The following is a 27,222-nucleotide window of genomic DNA, read 5'->3' on the forward strand; positions in this document are numbered from 1 at the left end:
AAACACCACTGAAATAAATGCAAGTACTCATAGCTAACTTAAATCTCATTTCAATGTTCATGACTATAATATGAATATAATATTCATGTCCAATTTTATTTGGATATGTGGGCCCAATCCTATCCAACTTTCCAGCGCTGATGCAGCCATATCAATGGTACATGTGCTGCATCCTGCAGTGAGGGTACAGTCATGGAAGCCTTCTCAAGGTAACGCTTGTTCCCTTACCTTCCATCTGCACTGCAACTGCATCAGTGCTGGAAAGTTGGATAGGACTGGATGTAGTAATCTTTCAGTATACAGAAGCCAGACACGCCGGCGACAACTGTGGAGGCCACCCACAGAGGACCCCCTGGATCCAGGAACCGTGACCGGAGGCTGCCCTCGGCGGAAGAAGCCTGGCCTGGCACTGCTGGCCACGTGCAAGGCGGGAGTGAGCGCGTCTCGCTCTAGCCTTGAATATAGTGACTTATGGACTTCCAACTCACCCCATGTAACCCCCTGGAACGGACCTACATACCAGACTTGAATGCTCTGTGTTTGCGAATGACAACACTCTCTCACTGTATGTAACCGTGTTCCGGGATCTTATATTTGCTATCCAGTTGTTTTTATGCTTATGAAACTGAAACATTCTCTAATAAAAAGTTAATCTTTCAGTATACAGAAGGTGACAGATACAAGAGGATATGGTTTCCATTGGCCTATAGGAAAGATAGAGCGGGTATTAGATAACTAGAATCCCCAAAGTTTGTACATGTCATTCCTTCGTAATTTGAATTGAACTATTGCACTGAATATGTGAAATCATATGTGGTAATTAAATAGCAGGCGTATTGAAATGGGAACGAGTTGTTGGGAATTCTGGTGCCACTGACTATTTGAAAGGAATGGCCCCAGTTAAGCCTTTTTCATGTGAATGGTTAAAGGACTCTGATTCATAAAGCTGCCAACTGGGCAGTACCTTTCCTCCTGCTTTCCAGAGAGCTGGTCTGTTTGTTTGCATTCCAAACAAAATGTCTGTCTAAAGCTATGGGCGAAAATAGTCAGTACTGGTCACAACTGGCATGTACTCAGTAGCCACAGAAGACTCCCTGCCTGTTCCCTCAATGGCATCAGTGTGCCAAGTTTGTCTAACAAGCCAGCCCATAAACATACACAACCACCACAGTTGTCAGCTACACCTCATTCCTAGACACGGTGCTCTCAATGTTTACACCTCGCTTCCAAACCAGTCCCCCACCTCCCCTCATCACGACGCCTGCTCTGTATTTGACCCAGCAACCCGCCAGCTGGTTCACCTCTGGAAAAAGAACATGGTTTGGAAAGATCTGTGGGGCATCTGAGCTTAGATGTCCATGAGAAGTTCAGAAACGTGTGGATTCCAGTCATATATAACTCCTCTGATTCGCCCGTCAATATTGTGGGGCAGTTTCTTGCCACCATCTGTTGCAGGAAGTCTAGCAGTGAATTGTCTTTGTTAGGCATACAGTATTTTGGAATTGAAATGTGTGTATTTTTCCTTCTCTTTATGACACTAATTTGAAAAGCAGAAAGCATCACATCATAAGAATCTGCTAGTGCACAGGCTAAAGGTTACTCTTTCCTTCTTTCCCGGGGTACTTCAGAAACAAAGCATTGTCATAGCAACTGCTACTGGTGCTCCCTAGATAAGGCGTGCAGCAGGAGCCCTCGGTGCCAGCAGAGGAGAAAGTTCTTGCTCCAGTGAACACTGCCTCCGTATCGCACCTATCCCAGCTCCACTGGTTGGTAAGTTCTTCAGCACTTTTGCTGGGGGGAGTTTTTTTTTCCCTAAAGAAACCAAAAAAACTATATATCTGCCTGTGAGATGATAGTAACAAAGGTCACAGCTCAGCTACCCTGGAAAGTTGATTTAAAGCGTGCAAACAGATGATTCTATCTGGAAAGCACTGCAAACTGATTGAACTGTGAACTGAGAGAGAAGCTGATGCCATGCACTTTAAAGAGAGAGAGGAAAAAGTATCATTTATTTGAATATGTTCAACTTGATCTGCATCCCTTGTTGTATTTGGATTTCACACTGTTCCGTTCAATCCTGAGCACATTTATGTGCAAGTCAGTACTAATGTGAATGGAACGAATTTCCAAGTCTGTTTAGATTGCAGTTCTTTGCATGCATACCAGTAAGTTGCAATTTGATTTTGAGCATTTTTACTAAGAAATAAGTCCCACAGAGTTCAATGAAACAAAATCTGATATAATTATTAACAGTATTTATATGCCGCTTTTCAACTAAAAGTTCACAAAGCGGTTTACAGAGAAAAATCAAATAACTAAATGGCTAAATAACTTATATCATATAATGTACTGATATAAGATTGCAGCCTTCAATTTTACACATAGTTTCCTAGGAGTAAAACCCACTGAACTCAGTGGGACTTCAGAGTTAAGTAAGTTCATTCATGGTTTACTGTGGTGTAAATCAGCTTCGTGTGGAGTATTTTAGCCAGGGTGACCAGATACAATGGAAGACAGAGTGCCTATACCTTTAACCATGGTACAGAAGTGGGGATTTTGGCAGGAAAAGCTTTTTAAACCCTTCCATGTTGAACTGCACCTGCCCAAATTCCCTCTTCTATACCATGGTTAAAGGTATAGGCCAGCGATTTTCAACCTTTCTCATGTCACGGCACACTGACAAGGTGCTAAAATTGTCAAGGCACACCACCAGGTTTTTGACAATTGACAAGGCACACCATGCTGCCAGTGGGGAGCTTACATCCCCCGTTGGCCCTACTAATAAATGACCTTCCCCCAAATTCCTGTGGCACACCTGTGGACCACTCGTGGCACACCAATGTGCCACGGTGCAGTGGTTGAAAATGGCTGGTATAGGCACTCTGTCTTCCATTGTATCTGGTCACCCTGATTTTAGCTTAATTCACACATGTCTAAAACTAACACTGCAGTATAACGCATGCCTACTCAGAAGTAAGTGCCACTGAACTTACTTGCAGGTAAGTGTGTATAGGGCTGCAGTCCTATAGACACTTCCCTGGGAGTAAGCCTCATTGAACAAATAGGATTTCTGTGCTGTAAGTTCCCTTTTGCTCCCAAAAGTAGGACAATGTGATTCATAACCCAATTCAGCTTCAAGTAATTATTCAAAGTAATGTTGATTGCCACTGCAATAGATTCAATGACATCACTGAGACTTAACATCCAAGTAAATATGTTTAGTATTGGGTTGCTATTTGAGTTTTAAATCCATTGGATTAAATGAAGTTAACACTTAGATTTCCAGTTTAATAGATGATACTCAGGTTTCCCAGAGCATTTAACCTTTACAAAAATAGAAGCTTAAAAAAAAAAGTTAAAGAAAATATCACATTTTCTCCTAGTTTAGATCTGCATTTCCTTACAAAGACTAAGCTAAAGGCTATTGCGGTGGGTACAGACCTTTATGTTGATTTCTAAAAAGTTGATTTTCTGTGAATCACTCATACAGAATGTTCTCTTTAGAACAGACTACCTTCAATAATTTTTGTTCACTACATGAAAAATATATATTTGTATTCCATGCTTTGCCAAATGTCCACCACACAAAAAAATTATCAGGCTTTTAACTATGTATGTTCTAATTTTTGAACAGTTTATACAGTTTTAATTTTTTAATGTAAAGAAATCATTCATCTTGCTTTTAGAGAAAATTTTGAAAATTCTATATAGTTCTATAAAGTATAGGTACATACAGGTAAATTTCAATAAAAATCAATATAGTTTAAAGGTTTCTAGGTTATATTCTAGAAATCATTGCCACGGTGCTATCAGATTATAGTTAAAACATAGATATGTCCATTCCCCATTTAAGGTCCCCTTGAGAGTATACAATTAGTATGTCTTTATACTTGCCTGGTGTCATCCATTTGTCTCTGGAAAGATATTGTACATACATCCAACAGAAGAACTGCATATCAATCAGAGGCTGCGATCCTATACACACTTACCTGTGAGTAAGGGCCCAATCCTATCCAACTTTCCAGTACTGATGCAGCTGCAGTGCAGCCCTGAGGAAAGGGAACAAGCATTCCCTTACCTTGAGGAGGCCTCTGGGCCTGCCTCCCCCCTGCAGGATGCAGCGCACACCCCATTGGCATGGCTGCATTAGCACTAGATTACTTTACTTCTAGTGCATTAGCGCTAGATAAAATTTACTTCTGAGTAGACATGCATGGGATTGCATCATCAAATACATTATGGCTATGATCCTATACTGTCTTGGGAGTAAGCCACATGGAATACAATGAAACAGCCCCTTCCACTCTCCATTGGAGCCATTCCGGGCAGCAACAGCAATGTGCAGGTGCTCACTAAACCAAACGGTGTCTCCAGCGTGTTGCTGTTGCTGCCTGGAACGGTTTCAGTGGTGAGTGAGAGGGGCTGCTTACATGGCGTGTTGAGATGACTGCAGTGCTTACCATTTTGTGCCCCTCTAGCTGTACTACTGCACAGAAGTTGTTCTTCTAGAACCTATAAACTTTTTGCAGACATTGAGTGTATGCTTTCATGTGTATTTATATCATCATGAGGACTAGGACTTTATTTTTTTTAATGCTAAGATACTCGAAAGTTCAAATAGCAAGACACATAGCAGTTGGTGCACACAAACTGTGTGCGTGTAGTTTTATATTTATAGCCTACCTTTTGGCTCACCCTATGAATGGATGCTGACACAGAAATATGGTCTCTGCCAGTTGAAATGAGCAAGCTCCTGATCATGTGCTCATGGGAGCCAGGGCCCTATTTTAACTGGCCTGATACCACATTTCTGGTGGTATGTGTGGCAAGTATGTTAAATGAACCTTACATGGATTTAAGGCTTTACAAGACCAGAATGGACTGGAGTAGGTGGTGGTGGATTTGGAAAGCATTAGCAATTGGGCTATTCTCCTCAGTTCTGAACTCTCTTATTGATGAGCTTGGAAGATAAAAGGAATCCACAGAAGAACTGCATCATCACAAGCTATGTGGACAGGAAAGCAATTGTAGTGGACATTTGCTTCTCTAGGATACTAGTGACATTGATGGAATTTTTATCCCTAGCAGTGTTGGGCACATAAAGGAAGACAAAAGGCTGATATCTCTCTTACTTGTAATTACAAGAACTACAGCCTGCCCAGTGCTCTGCTCCAGGCTTCCTGCTGAGTCTCCTGCCTTCTGGAAAGCTGTAGGATTATAACTCAGATTTTAGCATATGTACAGCAGGCCATGAACTCTATAAAATATGCATAGCCGTCACTTACAGAGTGATGGTGCATCAACAGGACGTGTTCCCCACAGGCACACACAAATCCATATTTGCCTTGGAATCATTATAATATTTTTATATCAGTCTTTGAAGGCAAAATACTTTCTTATTTAGTTGTACAGATGGGAAATAAAGACTATCCAAGATTGCAATCCATTATGCAATGGAAGATGAACACAATCAAATGTGAACCATCACTGTCCCTGTCGTAGGATGATATCGTTTTTTCCTTAAACCACTGTACTATAAATGTCCATGTACATCTCAGTGCATTGAGCTGATCAAAATATGTTCAGAACCCTTGTGGGAAGTCATTAAAAATTAAAGAAGATTATAGGCATAATATTAAAAAATGAGCTCCCAGCAGGGTCTTCAGCTATGGCACAAGTGGAAACGACCGATGTGCATATCAGTGAACTAAATGCACAAGTATTTATCCATTTATTTTTCACTTTGTTCATACATTTTTAAAGAAAAGTTGCTTTTTTCCCTAAGCAAAACTGCCGTAGAGTTTCAAAGGAGAAGACTTTTTTATAACAGTATGGGCACCAGCCAATCAGTGCTATGCATTACCATCTTCTGTTGTAAACGTGCAGAATCTTTTCCCCCCCAGAGTTCTAGCCTTCAAATGAAAGGTATGTTTCAATAAAATACACTTTCACAGTTTCCCCACTATTGTTAAATGAATGAATGAAGTTCTGTCTGTCTTCTTCAGCCCAAGAATTCTTTATGTGAGTTGCCCTGTGACCTAGTATTAAACCATTTACAAGAGCCAAGCCATTCACAAGATCTGGTTAAACATCGGGTTGCCTAATGGAACAAATGGAGGAGGTAGGGAAACTGCCCAAAGCACCGTATATTCCAGCTGTTCATATTTCTCAGGGACAGTTCCAGTTTTCTGACCCTGTCCCTATTGTGCCTTTTGGAGAGATCTTGGAGTATGCTTTGAAAAACATTATTATGCACAGCACACATATGTGCTACAGTTGCCATTTTTCAGAAAACTGGCCTTCAGGTAACTTTAGGAAATGAAAACTTTGAGTGGAAGAATAAACACGCCTTTTGCTTACATTACTTGATCCAAGCTGGGGCTGCTGTTGATTGTTGATGCTATTTTGCCAAGAGCCTTCTGCAATGTGAAAGAGAGAAAGAAGGATGTGCTCAAGCAGGAAGCCTTGCTGTTGAAGGGTGGCATCCAGAAAAAGTTAGCCATGACTAAGTACCACTGAAATTGATGAGTTAGTTGTGCCTAACTTGTTTCATCAATTTCAATGGAGCTCAGTCATGATGCTAACCTTTCTTGGTTACAACTAGTTACTATATAAATAAAGGTGAGCGCCGCTTTGTGGCAATCCGACAAGCAATGACCGCATATGTATTACTGCCACTGATCCCTGCACACAACCCCAAGCCTCTCTGCTCCCCTTGCCTTCAGAGGCTTTTCTGAGCCTCACAGAGGCAGTGCGCATCTGTGCTCTGCCTCTGCGAGGCTCAGAATGCCCAAATTGCACGAGCGACATCTTGAAACTGAAAGTCGCATCTCTCATGCAATTTGGGTATTCTGAGCCTCACACAGGTAGGGGAGTGCAGTTTCCCTTTGTCTTCGGAGGCTTAGTATGTGGAACTCCTTGCCGCAGGATGTGGTGATGGCATCTGGCCTGGACGCCTTTAAAAGGGGATTGGACAAGTTTCTGGAGGAAAAATCCATTACGGGTTACAAGCCATGATGTGTATGTGCAACCTCCTGATTTTAGAAATGGGCTATGTCAGAAGGCCAGATGCAAGGGAGGGCACCAGGATGAGGTCTCTTGTTATCTGGTGTGCTCCCTGGGGTATTTGGTGGGCCGCTGTGAGATACAGGAAGCTGGACTAGATGGGCCTATGGCCTGATCCAGTGGGGCTGTTCTTATGTTCTTATGTCAAGCCTCGCTTGATGGTGGGGGTGCCAGTCTACATCCCTGTCGCTAAGCAACGCACAACTGTATGTCCAGGATCGGCCCATCCATCAGTGCAACTGAAGCAGTTGTCTTAGGCAGCAGGTTGTTGGAGGGCACCCATCTCTGTGCCTTATACTTACCTCCATTGCTTCTCCTTCTGCTCCCTGGATTGGAGAAGGAAGAGGGGGACACAGAGGAAGAAGAAATGTGGAAGAGAGTGCTGAGTTAGAACATTGAAGAGTGGGAGGAACAGAGGGTGGCGCATCATAGGGTAAGGGGGAGAGAAGTTGGCATGCTACCTCAGTGTCAGGAAGTCTCAGGCTGGCCCTAAATATGCCCTTGTTTACATTACTGAAATGTTGATGGGCCTGAAGCCACTGTGATGGTTGCCTTCCACCCATTACTTTCTGCTTTTTATCCAAACAAGGGTCAAATTTCATGACTTACAGAGTTCCACTTAACGACATTTGTTTTGTTTTGTCTTGTCTTTCATGATAAGCATGCATGGGAAGAAAACAGTTGAGGGAGGGCAGAGATGGAAAAATGGGTGGAAAAACAGCCAGCATGGAAAGAGTTAAGCATTTTGTCCCTTGCCTGCCAGTCCTTCACTGAGGTCTCCCCCTCCTATAAATAAATAAGGGCCCAATCCTATCTGACTTTCCAGCACTGGGGCAGCCGCAATGCAGCCTGAAGGTAAGGGAACAAATGTTCCCATACCTTGAGGAGGCCTCCAGGACTGCCTCCCCAACACAAGAATTAGTGCATATCCTATAGGCACAGCAGCTCTGGCACTGGAAAATTGGATAGGATTGGGCCCTAAGTAAGGGAAAATGAACACAGAACTCTTTCTAAAGTGTGACATAGCCCTGAAACATAAGCAGAACAATAAAATTGGAATACGTGGCCTGTCTGTACACAGCAGGCAGGGCTCCAATAAGCACCAAATGAGATGTGTGCCAAAATGGAAGTTGTGTATAAATGATAGCATGTGGTGGGGTTGCAAAGCATGTTATAACCATGAGAGTTATGGTTAGGGCAAGTTAATGCTTTGTTCCTGCTGCAGCTGATCCCATTTGTGCCCCCACCCCTGATCTGCACATATCATTTTTGTTGGGCAAAATACAGTGAACCACTGTACAGTTGGCACTGCTGCATTGCTGTGTAGGAGGTTGCAGTAGATTGGGCCATACATCTAGTTTTGCCCTAAGCATCAGTGTCCCTTGGCCCTCCTGCAGCCACTTGTGAAACTTCTATCATCATAAATCCACAATATTCCTATTCTTGCTTTCCATTCAATAGTACAAGCCTTTACTGAATCTAATGAACTGTTAGAAATTCAGTGTCACATTTCATGTAAAGGGTTAAAAAACATAGTCTATAGTCATTAAAAAGCAACTTATGATCCTGACTAATATCTGTCACTAGAAAATCAAAGGCTCTGGTCACAAACAACACCTTGGTCTGTTGGACTTTGTATTTGCGTATCAGTCGATAAACTCTAAAGCCATTAATAATTCTTCATGAATTGTTTGCTTATGCAAGATTGGTTGCATCAAAGGTTATACCATGCCCAGAAAAAAATCTTGGAATTATGCACTTGCCTTTGAAACTTTAGAAAGCTATCTGAGGTTTTCTTTTTTTAGAGAGAAAATGAATCTAAAGGCACCTTGTGGACTTTAGTAGTATGTATGTAAAGCATCTATGTGCCCTATACACAGTTTCTAAGGGGGTTGCCAGGTTAGTCTCTAGTAGTAAAACAGCAAACAGTCTTGTAAGACTGTTTATCATAGAAGTTACTATACAAATTATTATTCTGATTATTATTAATAATAATTAAATATTAAAAATAGTATTGTATTGTTATATGCTTTTTAAATTGTAGTCTATGAACTTTTTATGTGTGTCAGTTATGGGAGCACCCATTTGTTAAATTTCTTTTTGTAATATTATTCTTTGTTTTTGGTAGGATTCCACCTGCATGACAGACAGACATTCAACAAGTGTAGATCACCCAGCATTGAAATGAAATTATGGGAGATTTTCTCTGGTTGGATGTCAGCCTGTCACCCTATTGGTAAAGGCACTGAAATTCTGTTAGAAAAAGGTGGCAGCCTTAGAATTGACCCCTGGATCAAGTTAAGCCCCCACCAGTACATAGCCATAACAGGGGAGAGGAAAATCTCCCACTGTTCAAAGTCATCAGGGGTAGGGGCTTATCTGTTAGATTTGTGAATTGTATGAGCCCCCTTCTTAGACTATTTTTCATATTTTTATACCATCCTTCCTCCAAGAAGCTAAGGGTTGTGTACATGCTTTTGTCTTCACAACAACCTGTGAGGTAAGCTAGGCTGAGAAATAATGTTCCAAGGTGACCTCATTACACCATCCTGACTTTCAGACAGTCTATAGCAGGGGTATCAAACTTGTTTCATACAAGTTTGTTGAATTTAGCATTTAAGGCTGAAGTTAGCATTCTAGGTGCCTGCTGAGGGCTGGAAGTGACATCATTAAGCAGAAAGTGACATCATTAAGGAGATGATGGCCAGAAATAAGCACTTTGTTCTCACACAGAAACTCATTAGCTGCAAATAACAGAATAGAAAATGTGCAGATCTTGTTCATATTTTCAAGATATGAGAGAGCCCACTGGGAGAACCCAAATATAATGGGAGGGGTGGAAAAATTGCTTCCAGGGGCTGCATTCAGCCCATGGGCCTTAAGTCTGCATTTGGCCCATGGGCCCTGGTCTATAGACTACACAGAAGGAACAGAAGTGACAATGAGCAAGCCACTGAAATATTGGGAGGTATTGGTTAGGAAATTATTATAAGAGAAAAGGAGAGTGACAGAGGTAGGAAAAAAAGAGGCTAAATACATTGGACAGCGTTCCACAACTTGTGACACACCAGATAAGGATGACAACCCTTCAAGCGGCTGGATTTGTGAGTGGTTGACTTTTTACTTATTAGACCACAAGTCTGCAGGAGAAGGTCTCTTAAGGTGGCGTTAGTAATTGCTGAAGCATGCCTTGCATAGGGTCTTAGGAATCTGCCTCATACTGAGTCAGAACATTGGTCCAGCTAGGTCAGTATTTTCAACACTGGTTGGCAGCAGCTCCCCAAGGTTTCAGAGAGGGGTCTTGCCTTATAATTTCTGCTGTTTTATGGGAAGAGATTATTTTTCTAAGACATTATCATTTATGATTGTGTTAAATTCAACATTTTAAAATACATTAGAAAAAACCAACACTTCCTAAACTGAAATAGAAAAAACACACACATGAGTATACGATAGCCATAACCTGCCTATACATCATGTGTTGTTTAGTTTCTTGTAGCTTCTGAAGAAAACCCTCTCCAGTGATGTCAACTGAATATGTGCAAGCATCATGTGATATCTCTGAAGACCGACTGGATGGACGAGAGCCACACTGTAACCACTTAGGTCAGTCTTCTGGAGATGATGTCAGTGCCTGCTGTTAGAGAAAGGTCTTTGCATCATTAAGCCTGGTCCCCACCCCCACCCCCCACACCTCATCTCCTCAGCAAACAACCGCTCCTTGTGAAACCTGAGAGACTGTGCCTTCTGGTAACACATCTGATGCCAGATGGAGAGGCAACGGGTGGGGCTGTGTCAGTCTTTTGTGTGTGCATGTCTGCTGTGCTCAGCATATCAAATATTAGGCCAGGCTCTAGGGAGAAATTAATTAAAGAAGAGAAAGAAGAAAGGGGAGGGGGAAAAAGACACTTCATCTTTTTTCTTTTAATATACCTATGATGTGGTCCACAAAAGTTTTCCTCACAATATTTCATATGTTGTCTAGAGAGGTTCGAAATGTTACCTCACATCCTCTTTTATTCTCCTTTTGTCACCACTGAACTGGCAGTATAAAAATTCCCATCAAGAATGGCAGTGGCTTGTCATCAAGATTTCTGGGAAACTACACAGGCCAACACCGATTTTGCTTCCTTAAACGTTACACCAATTCCTGGGTATATTTGGAGTGCCAATTCCAAAAAATGGCATCCATTTTGCCCTATCACGTCTAGTTTTGGAGACACAGCATAGCCTCTTTAGTGAATGGTTCAAGCAGCTTCCTCATGAGGAAGCCTACACCATGGCTTCCTCATGAGGAAGCTGCTTGAACCATTCACTAATGAGGCTTTACTATATCTCCAAAACTAGACGTGATAGGGCAAAATGGATGCCATTTTTGGAATAGGCACCCCAAATTCATATCAAACCACCATAAAGTTTGGGAAAAACTTTTCTGACCCTCAATTTTGTAGGCCTGTGCTATCAGCCCAATCTTATCCACACTTTCCTGGGAGTAATCCCCATTGACTCTAATGGGACTTACTTATGAGTAGACATGCATAGGATTGGGCTACATGCTATTTGCACACTCACGCCTCTCTCATACTTCAGACTTGTTCACATTTCATCATCATTATTTTACTTCACCTCCATAAAGTATTATGGGTTTACTGAGCAGGGCTGGGCGCATTCATGGGACCAATTTAAGCAGTCACCTGAGGCAGCAGTTTGGTGGGGGGGGTACCCCACTTGGTTTGCCTACTTGTTTCCACTGCTCCTTCCTATATTGGAAAAAGAAGCGGGGAACAGAGAGGGAAGGAAATGTGAAGGGGAAGGGAGTGCTGAGCTAGAATCTTGCAGCATGGCAGAAGCAAAGGCTGGTACCTCATCAGGTGACAGAAGGAGCAGGATTTGGTAAACTGCCTCAGGTGTCAGGAGGTCTTCAGCTGGCTCTGCAAACATAAACACTTGTTGCATATGCGTATAAGTTCAACATGGAAGGTGGACTTAAGCAAGATGGTTTCAGCAAGACTCCAAAACATCAGTTTGACCATACTCATTTTTGATCTGTGGTTTAAACACTTGTCAGGCTCTTCCCTCAATTCTTTTGCCTTGTGTAATGACTGGAATGAAAATTATCTTCTGAGGTGACAAAATGGTATTTTTTAAAATTAATGTTAATTATGTTACATGTCCACCTTCAGGGAATATGAAGGGTTGTTTTCTTGCAACACACTCTCCTTTCTTGTTTTCTTACAGCACGCTGACCTGCCCCCCCCCCCCACAATCTTGCTAGTGGCCTAAATTTATGTACCTCCTCCCCCACAACTTTTTTCAGTGTTTTCATGCATCTTGACTTTATTTAAAACTGTATTTTGAGGACAGTGCCAGCCTTTTGAGGAGCTCATGCCCAAAGCTGACTTGAGCGTTTTATTTATTCACTTTATTTATTGTCATTGCTATGATTCTTTTTCAAAAAAAAATGCAGAGGATCTTTCAGAACAGTTGCTTAAAAGCTGTGAACTCAAAAAGATACCAAGAAAGGGGAAAACTCTTCAAGTCTCCCAGAAAAGTGAACTGGAACAGAAAAAACCAAAGAGAAAAGATACACCAGCAATACACACCCCACCACCAATTTCAGGTAAGCAGTATTGATATGGTCTGCTTTTTAACCAGCAAATGGACTACAAGAGACCACTGACACTTGCACTGGTTTAAAGACTGATTAACAAGATACCTTCTGCTAGCACTTCCACAAACTTTCTATACTGCTAATTATGTGTAGGATAGAACAGACCAAAGATCGGTCAGACACCAAGTATTTATTCTTTTTTTCTTATGCAGAAACTTCTGCCTGTCAATGGCATCAGCTGGTGCTGTACCCTTCTCTGGCTTCTAAGTCTGAAGGGGATTATGAAGCCTTAGTGTACTGAACCTCCTGGTCAAGATACTCCTATTCAAATTGCAGCATCTCTGCTTCTATGTTTTGAGTTCTAATATTATAATCTTTATTACTACATTATCACTACATTTTTGGCTTATCATTTATTTTATTATTCACATTTTTACACCACCCTTCTTTAAAGGAACTCAGGGTAGTGTACATCGGTGGTTCCCAAACTGTGAGCCACAGGGAGCCACAGAAACCAGCTAGGGGAGCCATGAAATCCTTGCAAAAAACCCAGCTGCCTTAAACAATGTATAGAATTGTAGCCCTACTGGGGAGCCATGACCAATGACCCAGTAGTTTAAAGGAGCCGCCAGTCAAAAACATTTGGGAACCACTGGTGTACATGGTTCCTTCCCTCCTTTTGTTCTCACAGCAATCCTGTGAGGTAGAGGAGGCTGAGAGAAAGTGACTGGCCCAAGGTCAGCCATGAAACTTTATGGCTGAGCAACCCTTGTGTTGTTGTAGCTAGCAGAGGGTCTCATTTTGGGGGCAGGAGTTTTGCCTGTAACTTCATTACCTCATGCTGGTGAAAACATCTTTATGGTTTACAAAGGCATCCTTTTGTCTTTTTAAATTATATTTTAATAGGCATTCTTTCAGACCACTTAATTAGAAGGTGTGATCTTTCTGAGAAACTACCAAAGAGCAACGCCAATCCAACGTTTCAAAACACCGACCAAGAACAGAGAAAACCCAGAAGAAAAACTACACCTGCAATAAATGCACCACCTCTACTTGCAGGTAAGGGAAATGGCAAACAAACCAGGAATAAACAGTTGAAGGACCATAGCATAAGTTCTGAATAGAGCTAGATCTCAGGTATTAGCTCTATATTTATGTTTCTAAAAGCTGTGTTTTTAATTTTTTTTTAAATTTTGCTGTTAATGTGCGTGCGTGTGTGTGTGTGTGAGAGAGAGAGAAAGGGGGGGGGAGAGAGAGCGGAACCAGACTCAACCAGGTTGGCCTCTGAGAGGCCATATCAATTTGAAGACCCACCTGGCTAAGCCAGTCCTTCAGTACTGGTTGTAGGACTAGTGCACCATCAGGAGACAGGTGGAGGGTGCCTTGAGAGTTCCAACGCAAAGCTTCATCGCAGGGATCCCAGAAACCTGATGCTAGCTAGCACTGTTTGTATGAGCACTGTAGTTCTGCTGGTTTATGGAAAATACAGCCTTCTACTTAGGCAACTCACACAACTGTTCTAAAACAGGGGTTCCCAAACACTGCAGCATCACAACCCACCTTGTCCTCTATAGTGAGTCATGGAACTTCTGGTGGTGCTGGATGCCTCTCCCAGCCTGGCAACCCACTGTACAGGTCTCTGCAGGCCTCAAATTGCCCTCAGAAGCCTCTGTAAGCCACTTAAGGTTTTTGGAAGCAAACCACAAAAGGGGCTTACAGAGACTTCTGAGGGCCATTCTAAGGCCCAAAGAGGCCTGTAGAGTGGACCAGGAGAAGCCTCGGGAGGCTAAGTAATGGAACTTCTGCAATGGCTCCTATTTGGAGCCAAACCAGAGCAAGGGTAGGCGGATAAGCCTAGATCACAACCCACTGGTTGTGGCTCGCAACCCACACTATGGGGAAGCACTGTTCTAAAAGGTTTCCCTTTCCTATTTTTCAAATTCCTATTGTCAGTTTCTGTACCTCAGGAGTATCTCTGCTAACTCTTCTATCTCTTCCATCAAAATTCTGTGGCTGCAATCCTATTCACAATACCTGGGAGCAAACGCCATGAACTTAACTTCTGAGTAGAAATGCCACGATAGTGCTATATGTTCCCTAGGTTCCTCACTCCATTTTATCCAGCAAAAAAAGGGAGTTGCTATTCACTACAGATCGTGAGGCTAAAAGAAAGAACATTTGAATAAATACGCTGTTGTAGGCATTGTCCAGCACATACAGAGTTAACTCATTGATCAGATTTTTGAAGGCCATCTGTTGCTGAGAGAAGCTCTCAAATTGGCCTAAGTGCCTGAAAGGCTCTGAAACAAGAAAGTGAATGTAAAGAATACGCCTGCTATGCTTTTATGTCACTTTTTTGGGGGGGGGGGGAAATCATTTCCTTGACTTGGCTAAATGACTCTGACTGGTGTCACATTTCCTAAGAAATGAGTCCATCAGATCCTGAAACTGGTATGTTGACTGAATATCTCTGTGAGCAAATAGCATAGTTAAAAACAGGTTCCCAGTCCCGTCCCATTCCCCCGCAACCTGGCATCAGTGCTGCCACAACCCCCCTGAAAAAATTCCCATGGTAAATGGTCTGATAGCAGCTCACTTGAAGTTTCTACATTTGGAAATGCTCAGATATTTTTTCCCTTGGCGTGAATCATGACATTCTCTTCAAATTTCATTTTTTTTGCACTGCACTGCCAGTAGTAATCCTACTTATCATACATTTCCAATATAACCTTTGGGAATAAATAGACAGCCGACTGCTAGTCTAGATGTCAAACCTATAATTCAATAAAAAGCAATGGTGTGGATGCAATGACCACGTCAAAGCTTTTGGATAATGGGTGAGGTGGTTAAGCCAGTGTAAGCTGACCATTTCATGGCATGGTGACTGGTTTTCTGAGTAATCTGATATGCTTCATGATCACCACATCCTAAAAAAAAAAAATGTAGAAATGTGGGTTGAACTCAACATGGTAAACCAGACCACAATCACAACACAGTCAAAGTATTTACAAGACCAGTTACCATCCCAGAACAAGGAGGTCACAGTGACATGATAACCACCTCAAAATGATCAGGTCAATAGACCCTTAGTGTGGTTTGGAAATGGAGCAGAATTTACGCTCCTCTGATATTTGGTTAACCACCATGTAGGGCAGCAGGAAAAGAATAAGTAAATGAGTGCCTGTGAAACATTCCTCCACCTGAGAAGCCCCCACAGGGTTCTTCACAGCAAAATAAAATGAAAAGTATCTTTTCAGTCACTTGTTTCTATTATTTATTTTGGGTCTGGCTCATGTGTGATGCTCGCCCAATGGGTACACTTAATGACTTTGTTCCTATTTGTACTGCAGCTCAGTGTGTCCTTGTTCTCTTCCTCCCAATAATTGCCAAAGGCATAGGAAGCAGGCAGTATCCCAGAGTGCAAACTAACATCAGTTATTTCAGTTGTGATATCACTTAATTAATAGTTCTGTGCACACAACTGTCTGCCCAAGTTGGAAAAAAAAAATGACAGATGAGTACTCTCATTCAGGATCAAATCTCTACCTTTTGAGTGGCTAGCACATTTTCCATTTCTTTGGGAAATAATTTAAACTGTATGCGCAAGTAAAAAGGATGTGACTGATTGACTATAGAAACATGTAGACATCATACATAGTGCATAACTTTTTCCATCATTAAAATACTGTGGGCACGTTGTGCCTGTGAAATGCATGCTCTACTAGCGCAATGCACTTTGTGGCTGTCGCAAATGTGACAGTGCTAGGGCACATGGCCTGTTCACCGCTACAAGCGGTGAGTAGCCGTGTTTGTATGAAGATGGACTGAGGACACCCTCTGGTAAGCAGCACATAGCAGGTAAGTTCGCAGAAGGGGTTGGAGGGAAGCAGGGAGGGTGGAATGGGGTGGGGGTGGTCAGAACAGGGAGGAGATGGGGCAGGATGAAAGGCAGATAGGGCCTGGGAAGGGGGTGGGTTCAGCTGCAGTGGCACCTGCTGAATCCTAACTCCCTTCCCTGGACTGACCCACCTTCATGGGTCAACCCAGACTTACGCCAGTGATATTCTGCTAGCACAGGTCTGAGATAACCCATGGCAATAGCTGGCAAGTGAACACTGTTTCTTTACCGCAAGGAGGTCTCAGCATGCCAAAACTCTCCCACAGGATACAATGGATGCTGCATTGGCACTGCTGCATCGCCACATGGGGAGTTGGAATTTGGCTGTAAAATGCTTGGTGGTTCACAGAATATTTAATATGGGCTCCACATTGGTATACTTATCCTTTTTTTCCTTGGAGTGGCTGGCCAGCAATGCACTGTGCAGGATTCATTAAAATGAACAATGTGTGTATTGGGTGGTATTTTTACTGATATGTCATTCTTGAGATTCACTGCAGTCCTGTGTTAGCCACAGAATCCCTCAATAGTCAATCATGGGGTTGCTAGGCTGTCTGAGTCTCCGAAGGTGAAGTCTTGGAACGAGGAGGGGAGGGAGCTTGGTGAGGGAAGGGAGCAAGCCCAGCAGCATATGACTATGGACATCCCAGCAGGTGAAGGGGCAAAGTCTGCCTGTACCTCTTGACTTATGGATAGTATTTGATGAGCATGGAATGCAACTAAGAGTAAAACTCTCAAGGAAAGCAGGACATATTCTGCTTCCTTGCTTCTGGTCACTCACCCTGAGAGCTCATTCCTTCCTCTGAAGATCTTGACACAAGACTAAGACCCTGAGAAGTCAGGGTCATGAAGCCTGCCAGCCTTATCAGTTGGAAGTTCAGATACCAAAGGAGGGAGGAGATCCTTAAAACTGAGGGCTAGGCTACATCTTACACCAGTAGTGTAACTATATTGGGGTGGCACGTGGCAAGGCGTCGCAACACACCGTGTAAGCCGTCCCTCCCACTTGCTCTCAGAGCCATTCTGGGCAGTGATCACAATGCCACCCTTCCTATAGCTATGCTGCTGCCTTATGGTTCCTCTGGAAACCTGTTTGTGAGTAGCAATTCACCTTGTGATCTGAGCTCTTTTCTCTGTGGCCCACAAACCACTCTTTGTGTATTTCAGCTGCCATGGAGGAAGGACTTGAGCCACACAGACTGCATGACAATAATGTAACCATCACTTGTATAAAGCAGCCCCAAGTGTTCTACATCAAGTGGTTGATTGTGACCTCAAAACCTTTGCTGTGGTTGTTTTTTACTAATTTGGCTGCAGCTGCAATATGAGAGGATATCTTTATTTCCCTTTATTGGTGTGGAATGATGACCAGCATAGGAATCGATTGCTTTCTCCACCTAGGTCTGGGGTCAGCAACCTGTGTTTTTAGAGCCTCATGCGGCTCTTTCAGCGGTCTGCTGCGGCTCCCAAGTGGGGGCTGGAAGCGGGGCGCCTTCCCCGCGGCCGCTGCCCAGCCAGCCCAGCCCCAAGGGCGCCCCTCTCCGGCGCGATGTGCTGCGGGCGCTGGCTGCTGGTGAGTGCAGAGCCGGGGCGCCGCCCTCGCCCACAGCAGCTCCTTCGGCAGGTAGGGGCAGAGGCGCTCTCCCACACCTGTTCTCCGCGCCCCATTGCGAGCAGGCGCCACGGGACAGGGCAGCTGGTGGCGGGTGCGGGGGGCGCTTTGCAGGGACCCCTGTGGCCAGGCAGGGAGAGCTGGCAGTGCTGGAACAGCTGCGCATGGGCTCAGTGGGGGAAGGGCATCAAAGGAAGGAGCAGAAGCGCTCTCCCACACCTGCTCTCCGTGCCCCACTGCGAGCAGGCGCCCGCAGGCGACCCACTGCGAGCAGAAGTGGCAAAGAGGGTGACAGAGCGCCTCTCTGTCACCCCCGTTGCTAAACTAATTACTATATAAAAATACAAAGGCATTTCCGAGGCAGATAAACTGCGCTCCAAAGCCTCCTCCGACCCCTCCCCACAACTTGGAGGGCTCAGCCCGAGGTGCACATGCGCCCACCATTCCCCACACACACACAGAGAAGGAGGGGGATCCTTCGGCTCCATCCCTCTGAGTCTGGCAGGCTTCATGACGCCCTTTGCCTTAATGTTGCCCCCCCCCACTGCATAAAAGATGGGGTGACCGACCCTGGAGCTCCCTGGAGTGCGCCTGCAGGGAGTGGAGACAGCCAAAGCACCCTGGCTGGGCACACTGCGCAATCCAAGTGCCCTTCCAGCAGTCCGAGGCTGCAATCCTAGCCACACTTTCCTGAGAGTAAACTCCATTGAACTGAATGGGACTTACTTCTGAGTAGGCATGCTTAGGATTGGGAGCCGACTCCGGAATCAGCCCCTCTGGCCTTCGTGCGATTTCTCTCCTGGTCAGTGCGCCTGAGCATGGAAGTCAGTCCCTCTGAAACCGACAGGGCAGACTTCCCAAAAGAAGTCTGAGGGTGGAGGATGCGATCCTAATACTACACACACTGACTAAGGAGGAAGCCCCATGGAAATCAGAGAGGCGCTTACTTCTGAGTAAGCCTGCATAAGTCTTCCCATTGCTTCGATTCAGCACAAAGCAGCATCTGTCGGTTTTTTTCCCCCTCCCCTGACTCCACTTTGGAGTCAAACGAAATCCCATTGATTTTAACACACTATAGTTTTTTTATACATAGCATAAAGGTAAAAAAAACTATATATGCAGTGTTATCTTCTTTTTAGATGTCAAGAGGGTTTTGTGGCTCCCAAGGTTTTCTTTTCTCTGGAAAACGGGTCCAAATGGCTCTTTGAATGTTTAAGGTTGCCGACCCCTGACCTAGGTAATGCTGATGCTGGTCATCATTCCACACCAATAAAGGGAAATAAAGATATCCACTCATATTGCAGCTGCAACCAAATTAGTAAAAACAACCATTATTCTCCTAATGAAGAATATACTTCAGTAGTCTATGTGAATTCAGTTTCAGTTCAAGCCATTCATTTCAGCCAGCCTCTTCTGTGGCTAACGTTCAAGGGTTCTCATTGATGCAGTCCTCCTTTCGATTAGTTTACAGAGGTGAAGAAAGCTATCCTGTGTGGCTGGCAATGCTCCTTTTGCTCCATTTGCAGACTTGATGAAGTGCTTCATTATTTGAAGGATTTTGCATAGCAGGAAGGGAGGAAAAGAGCAAGGGGAAAGGCCTAGTTCAGCGGTTTTCAAACTCTCAGGAAGAGTTTAAGCCCCTCTAAGTCCTTGCGGGGGCGGGGGGAAGGCAGTGACGCGATCCCCAGGATCGTATCGCTCAGGCGGCTGCAGGGTTACTTACCAGAGCCTCCTGCAGCCTCCCGTGTGTGCAGGGAGCCCTGTGTGACCGTCTGCAGGGCTTCCCAAAGCTTAGAAAGCAAAAGTGGAGCGATTGCGCCCCGCCTCCACAAAACTGGAAGTGGAGTGCGATTGCTCCACTTTCACTTCTTAAGCTTTGGAAAGCCCTGCAGAAGGTCGCACAGGGCTCCCCGCACCCACGGGAGGCTGCAGAAGACTCTAATAAGTACCACCAAGCCCCTGCAGCCCCCTGAGCAATGCGATCCTGGAGATCGCGTTGCTGCCTTCTCTTTGCCTCCTTGTTGCCCTGGCCCCTTAAGGGGACAGAGACCGGGGCCCTCAAGCTGTGGCATCACGATGCCCCAGTTTGAAAAGCCCTGGTCTGGTTAAACCTAGAGAACCATCCAGCAAACAAAACACACACTGAAAAGAAATCAAACACTAGAAGGCTGGTTTACGAGGGAGGTTTGCTTGGCTTCTGACTGTGATACCTCCCTCCCCAGGTGATACAGTTTATCAGTTCTTCACCAAGCAGAGAAGTAAATGCACAGTATAGCACTCTTAATTCCCTAGTATTGTTTTAAGGGCATGAGGGCCCAATCCTATCCAACTTTCCAGCTCCGGTGTAGCCACAATGCAGCCCCTTGGTAAGAGAGCACCTGTTCCCAAAGCTTGAGAGGCCCCAGTGACTGCCCCTCCACCACAGGATGCAGTGCACACCCCACTGGCACAACTGCACCAGCACTGGAAAATTGGATAGGAGTGGGCCCTTAGTACACATGGGAAAACCATAATGATTGTTTTTTATAACATTGGTATGTGCATGTATGTGTCTGTGTGCCCACTTGTGCAAAATGTTATACCCTCTTCATCATGCCCATCTTATATGAGGTAGGTTGTAGTTTTACTCTGAGCTGCCTGAGTACACCTGAAGTAAAAAGCAGGATAGATTTTACTGAAATACATTTCAGTAAATCGAACATTTCCATTCTCCTTAAATTTGGAAAATGGTCCAGGGACATGAGTGACACCAGAGGCTGGTCAAGCTGATTAATGGCCAAAACCCGGGTCTATTGGAAGATTCACACAGCCAAACTGACCCTGAATAGTGTTGATAGCACTGGCAGTGCACAGTGCACCATCAAGGGCTAGCACAGGGTACAATCTGTGGCCCAGGGCAAAGCTTTTCCTCTGGGACCTCCAGCCACTTGATGCTCACATTGGTGCCAAGAACTCAATCTTGTGTGCTATTCTTTATTGATGCTGGTGCTCTAAGAAATTATGGGACACAGTCAACCATGAGACAGTTGAGAAAGTTTCCAAAGACTTCATGGAAAATTTCAATTCTGGCCTGTAAATGCATAGATACAATTTTTCTACTCTGTGACAAACCAGAAGATATTTACAAGAATAACTGCAGACACTTTTGGTGTCTTAGGAGGTGAAACCAGGACACAGAAGAGGACAGGGGTTTCTAGAATAAGCCATGCGGTTTGGGTGAGGTTTTTAGGGCTTGGACCAATGTGAGACATCCTTTAATACAGCAAGATTTTGCTATCCAAGTATGCTAAACCCCAAGCCTTTGAGGAGAGAATTCACAAGTAGGAAGAACTGTCTAATTCTGAATACTGCATGCATATATGTTGAATCTGATGCACTTGCTTTCTCAAATTCTAAATGGTCAATAATGGAAGGGATATGTTGTAAACATTTATTTGCATATGGGGATATGAGGAGGTTCTCTATCATTTCAGCCAAAGTTCATACTAGCTTTGTTTGGGGTATTATTTCATCAAAACTGAAATTTTAAACTGTTTCTAAGGCTTAGGGTACCTATGGTGTTTAAAAACACAGTATGTGTATGTATAAAATATCAAATTAGGTAACCAAGTACCCTTTTATTGAAAGACATACATATTCACAGAACAACCCTTAATTTTGTGCACTTACACAGAGCAAAATGAGGGTCAGAACAGCTCATCTCAAATACACAGAAACCAGGGTTCTAGTTGAGGGAGAGCAGAAAGACTGGAGCTCCAGAACTTTCCCTACAGGAGGAGCTATGAAGTCATCAGCAGAAGCACTCAGGTGCTGTCTTTGGAACTTTTTTCAAAGGGTTTTAGCTAAGCAGAAGCATCAGGCTCAGCAAGAAGCAAACTGAGAAATTTGCCTAGGGACATGTGTTAATGTCTAATCCAGCAGTCCCCAAATTTACCTTGGTCACGGTGACTTTCCTCCATGGCACCCTTTTACAGTGGCGCCATCTTCGATTGCATGAGGTCACATGAGAATCATGCGAGATCACGCAAGAATCACACAAGATCTCATAAGAGCTTGTGCACTCCAAGTTTGTGGCATAGGGAGAGCTGGTAAGAAGAGGCCACCAAAGACATCCCGTGTTGCCCCTGTGAGATCACCGTGGTGCCCTAAGGTACAACAGTACACACTGGAAGCTACTGGTCTAATCCCTCATCCTTCCCAAGGGCTACCTCAAAGATGTTGTGTAATTTATGTAACATTAAGGCTATTGTCAGTAATTGCACTGCAAATTTATCATGGAGTTAGTCTTATTGAACACATGACCTACTTTTGGGTATGCATGCACAGGCTAGCACTCAGATATATTGTTCCATATTTCTTTAGGACATCTCGTATTTAAAATCCATTTCCCAATGTTTGTGCATTTGTCTTTGAACTATGTGAACCCACTCCAGCCATTTGGGATGAAATGAACTAGATCTTTAAATGAAATTTAATATATTTCAAAGAAAAAAAAGTAGGCAACAGAGAAGAAAACACTTAAATGAAGACATTTAAAGTTGATTTTTCTATTGAGTTTCAATCAGGCATGGCTATGGGGATGTCATGATGAACATTTTAAAATGTACTGCTGCACCACTGACAGAAAAAGTTCAGAAGGGTATTAATGTTGAATTAGCAGCAGCCATATGACTTTTTTTTTCTCTTTGCCCTCAACATGTTGGCTTAATGTGTTTTTCTTTACTAGTACTATGAAACCATTCAGCAATGAGAACACTGCTTGTGTGTGTCTCTCCTTTGAAGAGAAGGGAATTTCAGCTTCAGCCAGGTTAAGAATGCTCATTTCTTCACTCTTGTGCACAGCTTCCAGGCATGGCAAAGGCATGCAATAAAATTGGAAAACAGAATGCTCGACATTACCATAGGCTGCAGAGTAAGGGCTAGTATCAGTGAATGCACAATGAAAAATTTCTACAAATAGAAAAGCAGCACCGCAGGCAAAAGGCAGGGCTAGCAATCTTAAAAAAAAAATTGTTGGGAGCTTTTGATCTGGAGGGAGCATTCAGAACTGGTACCCCCTCTGTGATCTGAAATACTGCCTCAGTGTTCTACCCTTTTGTTCTGCTTCAGCCGTAGACCCAACCTCATTCCCTTTACTAGCAAGAAGGTGGGTTGGTGAAAAGTAGTGAGAACATAGCCATCTCTTCCATAATGCTATAATTCTCTTGCTTCCCAACAAGCAGCCCAGCTAAGGTTTATGGGGGAGAGGGCATATCTGCAGATCCTGTATCCGCCATTTCACTTATCTAGGAATGCAGGGGGCCCACACCCCCATTCAGTAACAGTGTTAAAAAAACTTACCAGGGGAAGTGTGTGTATAAACTTGCAGCACAATGAAATCAGGCTGCAGGCAACTTGAATACTTGATTAAACTAACTCCAAAGCTAAACAGGAAAGGGTTGGCTGCTGCTTCCTGTTTAGCTTTGGAGCTAGTTTAATCAATTATTTCAGCTGCTGGCAGCCTGATTTCATTGTGCTGTAAGCTTAACTGCTTACAGTGACCTGTTAAAGGAAGATACACTTTCCCCAGTAAGTTTTTTTTAAACATTGTCAAGGCCTATGGGATGGGGGGGGGGGAGATTATCAATATGGGGAGCCATATGCAGGGATCCTGTAATCATGGTTTAACTTAACAATGGATGTGGGTCCCCCACACCCATTGTACCTTCTTGCCTCCAGAAGCTCTTCTGAGCCCCGCAGAGGCCCCACACATCTGCAGGCCTCAGACTGGCTGTGTAGACCAAAAAAGGTCACTTCTGCTTTTTCATAAAGTGACATTTTTGTGCCTTTAAAAGGCATAAAAGCCCTTTGGGGCTTCTCCGGCCCACCTAATACCTTTTAAAGGCATAAAAATATCACTTCTGGTTTGGTTGATCTGAGACTCACAGAGGCTGCGGGCAGATGACTGAGAAAAGGGTCCAGAGGGTGGGAATATCCCTGGTATCTGCAGATTTTGGAACAAAACCCCTATGGATACCAGGGCATACCTGTACAGGCGTCTCCCATAACCACGGTTTCCATATCCGGAGGGGGTTTGTGGAATAGCTTCCCTGAGGGTACAGGGGCATGCCTGTACTGAGTCTAGGAGGAAGCCAACCTGTTTCAGTGCAGAGACTCTTGAAAGCAGCTGGGGGGGGGGGCTCACATTTTGATTGAAGCAGCAGCACTGGGGCAGGGATTTAAATCCTTTCTGCCACACTGCTTTCGTGCTCAAAATCCCATTCCCAAGTTGATGTAAGAACCGCTATGGAAATACAGATACTTGTATTTTTCTCCCAATGGAAGGAATTGCAGCCAGAGCCAGCCCATCCAGCAGTTGCCTCAAGCAGCAAGTTGGTACAGGGAGGTGCTAATCTCTATCTGCTTTCTTGCCCCTCTGCTCCACCTCCTCCTGATACTCCCTGGATTGGAAAAGGATGCCATGGGCACAGAGGAAGAGGAAATGTGGAAGGAAGGAGGGTGCTGAGCTAGAACACTGGAGGGGGAGGAGCAGAAGCTGGCATGTATCCTGGAAAGTAATTTACATTAACCCAGTTTTTCTCCTGTCCCTTGTTTAAGGTATTAAACTACTTAAGGAAGACAAGCAGACAGTGATCGTTGAAGATGAAGAAAAGGAGGGAGAAACAACAGCTTTCTAGGTCTGGTCATATTGCCACACTTTTGTAAATAATTGTTGAATGGTAGTATCACTTCCTCAGTTGCTTTTAAAAGGAATAGCCCATACTGCCTTCATATCTGAATTCCTTTATGCTGCTGCCGAGGTATTTTCAGTTAGATGTAGGATCATGTGGGCTACCCAATCCTAACTAAAACCCCATGTAGCAGTGTAGAGGCACCAATGCAGGCTACACTATATCTTGCAGGGGATTTTCAGATAGTGGAGGTCTTCCTGGGATAAGGAGACATTTATTCCCTTGGATAAATAGGTCATCCTGGACCTGTGCCAGCAATATTGCTGGCACAAGTCTGCGTTGATCCATGTAGGCAGATTAGGCCCAAGAAGGGGAACTTGGTATGCACCACCACTGAACTTGCCCCCCTCCCAGGCCCAATCTGCCTACCTCTGCCTCATCTCCTCCTTGTTCCGTCCTCCCCCCACCCCATTCAATCCCCCATCCTCCCCTGCCTGGTTCTGCCCCTTGCACTGGGTTTACCTGCTCCAACAGGCTTCCATCTTTCCATGGGCATGCATAAGAAGACTCTGACCTTCCCACTGGCTGCTGGCTCCCTGCACTGTCACAGTGTTTTATGGCGCTTTTGCTGCAGCCTGTGCCAGTGGAATGCGCATTCCACCAGTGCAAACTTTAAATAGAATTGGGCCGTAAAACATCACAGCATATCTTCAGATATGCATCTGAAGAAAAGAAAAGGCCAGGGAAATGACACTCTTCTTAGGTGCAGCCGCCACTGACACTGCCAGAACATTCTATCTATTCTCTCTCTCTCTCTCTCTCTTCTTTATAAGAATGGACTTTCCATTGATTTTGGCCATCTGTTGTGAGCTGTCACTGCTTAATAGTCAGAGGAATGAATGACAATAAAACCAGTTATCTTGAAAAGGTGGTGGGCTTGGCCTTGCAGGAGGTCTTTGAGGCTGGACAGCCATCTGCTGGAGATTATTTAGCTCTGGATTTCATCTATCAAACAGGGAATTGGACTAGATGACCTAAAAAGCTCCTCCAATTCTGAATCTAAACATGTTGATTTTTTTCCCTCAAATGGCCACCCTTAGGCTCAGCAATTCTCTTTAAGACTCCTTGCCCCAAACATTTTTTTATGATTCAGGGTTGCCTGGTTACACCCTCTGCTCATTAGGTGCTTCGCAGTGCTCTTGAGTTCTAGTTAGTGGAGCCTGACATGGACTTTGACTGTGGCAAATATTGGGCAAATGGAGGCCCAAATTTCATCAGATGTGCACATAAATACAGAAGACCCTTCATGACCATTGCATACACCCAACTGCCAATTTTGTCTATTCATCAAAACCTTCTTCCCCAAGCCCTTATACCTCTCAGCTTTCTTATACCTGCAGTATGCAGCTCTTACATCATGCGGCCATGTCAAAGATTTATCCCAGCCAAGCTACCCTTTCAGTTCAATTGCAGAAATTAGTGTTGATCAAGATTCTGTTGCCAGTCTCCTACCCTTGCAGCTAAACCATAACTGGATTGGCACACGTGGCCTCCCCACAACTCAGAAGACCTCCCAGACGTGACCTCTGATCAAGTCTGGGAGGTCCTCTGTGGGTCCTCCCACTGTGGGTTCAGAACCCGTGATGGGTCAAATCCATGGATACTGAAACTGCAGATAATGAGGACACACTGTAATAGGTTGTCCTGAACTAATTTCAGGGTGATGTCATACTTTACAGTTATTGCCTGAAAATCATGTCAGCTACATGAATGTATGAAAATGCAATTCTGGGTCAACTGTCACAATTCATTCTGATAACGTCTGGTATTATTTGACCAAAGAAAATGGGAGCTATATGTTTGCTATTGCTTACTGTATGAATGCAATCTGAGTGGGAAAGGCACCTCTACGGACTACTTCAAGTAAGGTTATGCTGTTTAAAAAAAACAAAACTGCTGTTGTCAAGTAGAAAATCAAGTCCACAGTTGTTGCTGTTAATCCAAATATTTCCATTTATAATACAATGCTTCTTTATTATCTTCATTTGTGCAAGTGATTTGGTTGCAATTTCCTCATTGTCAGATGTGGATTTAATGTAGCACTCAGAATTAGAATTTGATGAGAGCAATCCATCTTTGCAACGTTCAGATTAGCAAACGCAGTGCCATCTGTAAAGATACTGTCTAGAAGTGACGAGCCTGTAGTGTTTGTAGTACTATGTACCAAGTAATCTAATAAGGAGATTGTAGAATATGGATGATTTGGATAGATGATTCTTGTAGTCTTTGGCCTTCTTTTAGAATGAGCAGCCACTGTTATTTTGGCTTTATGTTTGCTTTTTTCTCCATTTGTATGTTCATTGAC

The 27,222-nt window shown here is 43.9% G+C and overlaps 1 protein-coding gene across 2 annotated transcripts; it reads left to right on the top strand.

Annotated features, from left to right (window-relative positions):
- The first annotated feature begins 1,708 nt into the window (after positions 1–1,708).
- Positions 1,709–27,222, top strand: PPP1R17 (protein phosphatase 1 regulatory subunit 17). 2 transcript variants are annotated; one of them, XM_066628405.1, is made up of 5 exons: positions 1,709–1,770; positions 10,555–10,671; positions 12,533–12,685; positions 13,583–13,735; positions 24,784–27,222. In XM_066628405.1, exons 2-5 carry the CDS (start codon positions 10,590–10,592, stop codon positions 24,861–24,863), a joined length of 468 nt encoding a protein of 155 aa, XP_066484502.1. In that variant the 5' UTR covers positions 1,709–1,770; positions 10,555–10,589; the 3' UTR covers positions 24,864–27,222. The 2 variants fall into 2 exon arrangements, with proteins under 2 accessions (XP_066484502.1, XP_066484503.1); XM_066628406.1 differs by lacking the exon at positions 24,784–27,222 and adding an exon at positions 22,913–22,975.

Source organism: Tiliqua scincoides, chromosome 5, assembly GCF_035046505.1.
Source record: "Tiliqua scincoides isolate rTilSci1 chromosome 5, rTilSci1.hap2, whole genome shotgun sequence".
NCBI lineage: Eukaryota > Metazoa > Chordata > Lepidosauria > Squamata > Scincidae > Tiliqua > Tiliqua scincoides.

Bases quoted from the DNA above. Each gene is read 5' to 3' on its own strand.
- PPP1R17 (XM_066628405.1), top strand. From the start codon at position 10,590: ATGTCAACTGAATATGTGCAAGCATCATGTGATATCTCTGAAGACCGA. The intron at 10,672-12,532 runs GTCAGTCTTCTG...AAAAAAATGCAG, and splicing joins GCCACACTGTAACCACTTAG to AGGATCTTTCAGAACAGTTG. The intron at 13,736-24,783 runs GTAAGGGAAATG...CCCTTGTTTAAG, and splicing joins TGCACCACCTCTACTTGCAG to GTATTAAACTACTTAAGGAA.